The following is a 4,728-nucleotide window of genomic DNA, read 5'->3' as shown; positions in this document are numbered from 1 at the left end:
TTGGTAATACACAAGCAATGACGTAAAGCGAGGAACATATATGCATGTGGGTTGCAGTGGGTAGATCGATCGTTCTCCACTGCTAAGGCTCCGTATTATTAATTAAGAGAACAAAGGAAATATCCTAGAAGGAGTACTTGATTCGTATAACTTGTTCCGGTGGTGAACTGATTTTGTGATGGGACGTAAAGTCTGGTTCCATTTGTCATTGGTGACGTTGCAACATCCTTCGCTTTTGACATAAGTCATGCGCAACTTCAAACACGACTCCCACCTGCCCTGACGGCTGGCGTGGTGGTTGCGCCTCTATAAATGTTCCATTCGTCTGCATCAGTCATCATCGATCTCCATCTCACCCTACTCTCGCTCTCACATTCCAAACACACAGTTACACTCCCATCGCTAAGGAGCTACAAGATCCAGGCATCTAGCAGCATATACTCTCACTGTCAGCATGGGCGGCACCCCAGCCATAACCACCATGGTGAGTCCCCGTAAGCCCGTGGTGCTCTACCCGTCCCCGGGCATGGGGCACCTGGTCTCCATGATCGAGCTCGGCAAGCTCTTCACGGCTCGCGGACTACTCGTCACCATCGTGGTCATCGATCCGCCCAACAACACGAGCGCCACGGGGCCCTTCCTCGCCGGCGTCTCCGCGACCAACCCGTCCATCTCTTTCCACCGTCTGCCGCAGGTCAAGCTCGCGGAGGCCGAGCTCCCCGAGATGATAACCTTCCACCTCGCCCGCCTCTCCAACCCGCACCTCCGTGACTACCTCGCTCGCACCTCGCCGGCCATCCTCGTGGTCGACTTCTTCTGCAGCGCCGCCATGGACGTCGCCGCAGAGCTTGACATTCCCGCCTACTTCTTCTGCACCTCTGGCGCCCAGGTCCTGGCTTTCTTCATGCATCTCACGGCCCTGCACCGCGAAAGCACGGCGAGCTTCCGGGAGATGGGCGAAGAACTCGTGCATGCGCCAGGAATCACCCCGTTCCCAGCGTCGCACTCCATCCAGCCGCTCATGGACCGTCACGGCCCGGCCTACAAGGAACTCCTGGATGTGAGCGCCAAGCTTTTTCGGTCCCAGGGCATCATCGTCAACACATTCCGCTCGCTCGAGCCGCGCGCCTTCGACACGATCGTCGCCGGACTCTGCACACCACCCGGTCTCTCGACGCCTCCAATCTACTGTATCGGGCCACTGATCAAGTCGGAAGAGGTGGGCGTGAAGCGCGGCGACGAGTGCCTCGCGTGGCTGGACACACAGCCCAAGGCGAGCGTGGTGTTTCTCTGCTTCGGCAGCCTCGGACGGTTCAGCGCCAATCAGACCAGGGAGGTGGCGGCCGGGCTGGAGGCAAGCGGCCAGAGGTTCCTGTGGGTGGTGCGGAGCCCGCCCAGCGAGAAAGACTCGGCGAAGACCAAGTTCGAGAAGCCAGCGGAGCCGGACTTCGACACGCTCCTCCCCAACGGTTTCCTGGACCGGACCAAGGGCAGAGGCCTCGTCGTCAAGTCGTGGGCGCCGCAGCGCGACGTGCTGGCGCACGACGCGGTGGGATGCTTCGTGACGCACTGCGGCTGGAACTCGGTGCTCGAGTCGATCATGGCGGGCGTGCCAATGCTGGCGTGGCCGCTCTACGCGGAGCAGAAGATGAACGTGGTGTTCTTGGAGCAGGAGATGAGGCTGGCCGTCGCGATGAAAGGGTACGACAAGGAGCTCGTGGAGGCCAAGGAGGTTGCCGCGAAGGTCAGGTGGGTGATGGACTCGGAGGGCGGGAGGGTGCTCCGGGAGCGCACTCTGGCGGCGATGCGGCAGGCCAACGACGCTCTGCGCGAGGGAGGGGAGTCAGAGGCAACGTTGGCGGGCCTGGTGGATGCATGGGTTCATGCTTGAGATGAACCGAAATGGGTATACTCACTTGTGCAGGACAGACGAGAGATGTCTATTATTGCAACATCGTCTCCAATTGTTAACGTGCGATTTCAGGGTGATTTCAGTTCCGTTCTTTTGTGTAAAAGCATCTCTAGCATGCCAGTCTCAAATTCGCTCAGCTGAAATAGAAATCGTACTAGAACCTGCAAATCTTGAACAAACGACTTTGCGGCAGAATTCATTATAAGCTGCGTTATAATGAAGGCGTTGTAAACTCTGTTTCAGAACCAAACAGGCGATAAGATTTATTGGATAAAGAAAGCGCTGCTAGAATGTAAGCTAAATCAAGAATGTTGATTTAAAAAGAAAACTCGTGACGCCGTGGGCTTAGCCTAGTGGTTGGGATCGCAGTGGCGCACCCTAATGACCGGAGTTCGATTCCTGCCAGGGACGAATTTCGTAATTGTAACGCCAAATCCCGCTTCTACTATATCAAAAAGTGTCTAGTTCCTCCTAGACACGTTTTCAAAATGAAAACTCGCGATTATTGGCGTGATTATTGGTTCTGCACGGATCAAGTGCTTGAATCACTCACACTGTCTTACAGCGGTTTGATGACATATAATATGATGAAGGGAGTGATAAAGCTACTGCAAAATGTTCACTGCAGGCTACAGAAGTAAGGTTGCAAGGGACAAAGGGTATACATGTTATACAAGTTATTGACATTTTCCTTCTAGCTTATTTCAAAGACATTAGTATTTGATACTAAGTTGGTTGTTCGGGTTTGCAACATAGTGTGTTTTGGAACATGGGTGCATATACTCCCTCTATTTTGAAATTCATCTTACACATATTTTGAATTTCAAAAAAATTAAAACGAAAAATTCGCACGTACATCTTCACGTGCTACACGCTCACAAAGTTGTTTCATAAAAAATAGACTTGGCAAGTGACGTGTGTAAAAAAGACAAAACTCAGTGCTAAAAATAATACTTTTTACAAGATAATTTTTTTCTTTTTTACATAGATCACAAAAAATGTTGATTTTTCGTGAAACTTGATGAATGCACATATATTATGGAGTTGTACATGTATAATTTTTTATCAAATTTTTTTGACAACTCAAAATATCGTTTTTTGGTATAGGGAGCATACGTACATGGGAGCCGAATTGAATTTCCGCATAGTGTATAACTTTGAAAGATAATAAAGCTAGAAAGGAATAAAGTGTTAGACTATGATGTGATTGGATCACCGATCTCGTCCAGGTCATGCACTTAAGTCAATTATCAAGATTATCACTTTTCAAAAGGGCTTATTACGTATTGAATCTCGATTGTGTATTTGATGCTAAATACTTGAACAAAAACTAATATGATGACTGACATAGGCATCCCTAATGGGCCTGCTAAAGATGGTACCCGGGATCTACTGAAGGCCCACGACCCGAAGTTTATGAAGTCCGGAAGCCCATTCGAGAGATAGTTTGAAAAGATAGAGTTGTATTAGGAATATCGACTTGTAACTATTACGGGACAAACTCAGATAGTCCTCCGGACTTTGTAACTTGTACATCACGAAACCCTCGGCTCCGCCTCCCATATAAGGGGGGTCGAGGGACAAAGAAAGCTTCGATTTCATTGTCAACACAACCCTAGTTTTCATAGCAGTCGAGTACTTTTCCGGCTGAACCTTCGAGATCTACTTGCCCTTTACTTCCCTGAAAACCCTAGTCTACAATCTGTAGGCATTGACAAGTCGATACCTTGTCAATTGACGTCGTCTGTGGGAATTGAAGGCGACAAGGATCTGATCTCGATGGCACGCTCAACATCATCGACGTCTTCAGTGGGAAGCAACGCAATGGACAGAGGTAAATAGATCGAAACTGGTCTAGTCGATTTTGTTCCTCACCCACTCTCCCATGTGGATGCATATGCGTATCTGGAGGAGCCTATGAAGATGACGTTCGGGAGGTTCCACTTCCGCGTTGGAAGAGAGGGATCGCATCGTCTCGAGGTTCCGGTTCGTCGGGATCGTCGGCGGCCAATTCTGATTTTTCGGGATCATCGTCATCGTTCAAGATCGATGCCGAGGAAATCTCGTCGCCACGCTTCGCCAAGTCGGCAACAAGCGGAGAACTCGTCAAGATTTTCGGCGGCATGTCCTTCGAGTCGTTTGTGGACTCCAATATAAGCAGCGACTCAGACAGCGTCGACAGCTACAACTTCATCGACAGATCTATTTACGTTCGGGAGGTCTTCACCGATTTATACGACGGTGTCACCAACCTCAGCAAATATATAGCTTCAAAATATCATCAAGTTTATGCAATTGGAGAAGGAAGTCGCCCGCAGGAGGAGACGTTGGAGGCTTTCGATGATGTGGAAAATCCATACATCGATCCCGCTGATCTCATGCGAGGTTTGGGCACCAAGTATGTCGGGCCTGCAACGTGACAAATGGTGCAACTTCCGCAAGCAGCCTGGGACAGAGCGGCAAGAGCTATGAACAGCACAAAGCCGATGAGTACGACTGCAACAGCCGAATAGTTGCAAGCGTACCAATATAAACTTGCCTGTGCTGGACGAGAACTTGAAAAACAGAGAAATGAGCTTGAAAAAAGGAAAGCCGCCGCTTCCGCGTCAAGTAGGCGAAGAGCTGAGTTGAGTCGACAGTCAGGAACTTCGGGAGATAATCATAGAGACGCTCGCAATAGGGGAAGATTGCGGCTGCAGAACATACCTGAAGGCGAGAGGGAGCATCTGATCCAGAACCTCGACATGTCTTTTATGTTAATAGACACAAGAGGAAACATTATTCCTAAAACACCGAAAGCTGGATACATGCTGACA

The 4,728-nt window shown here is 49.9% G+C and overlaps 1 protein-coding gene across 1 annotated transcript; it reads left to right on the top strand.

Moving 5' to 3' along the window:
- The first annotated feature begins 345 nt into the window (after positions 1 to 345).
- Positions 346 to 2,006, top strand: LOC127343472 (UDP-glycosyltransferase 1). The gene has a single exon (XM_051369611.2). It carries the CDS (start codon positions 455 to 457, stop codon positions 1,889 to 1,891), a length of 1,437 nt encoding a protein of 478 aa, XP_051225571.1. The 5' UTR covers positions 346 to 454; the 3' UTR covers positions 1,892 to 2,006.
- Positions 2,007 to 4,728: the final 2,722 nt, after the last annotated feature.

This window comes from Lolium perenne, chromosome 3, assembly GCF_019359855.2.
Source record: "Lolium perenne isolate Kyuss_39 chromosome 3, Kyuss_2.0, whole genome shotgun sequence".
NCBI classification, from domain to species: domain Eukaryota; kingdom Viridiplantae; phylum Streptophyta; class Magnoliopsida; order Poales; family Poaceae; genus Lolium; species Lolium perenne.
The sequence above is the reverse complement of the archived record's forward strand: the minus strand, read 5'-3'. Positions and strand labels throughout refer to the sequence as shown.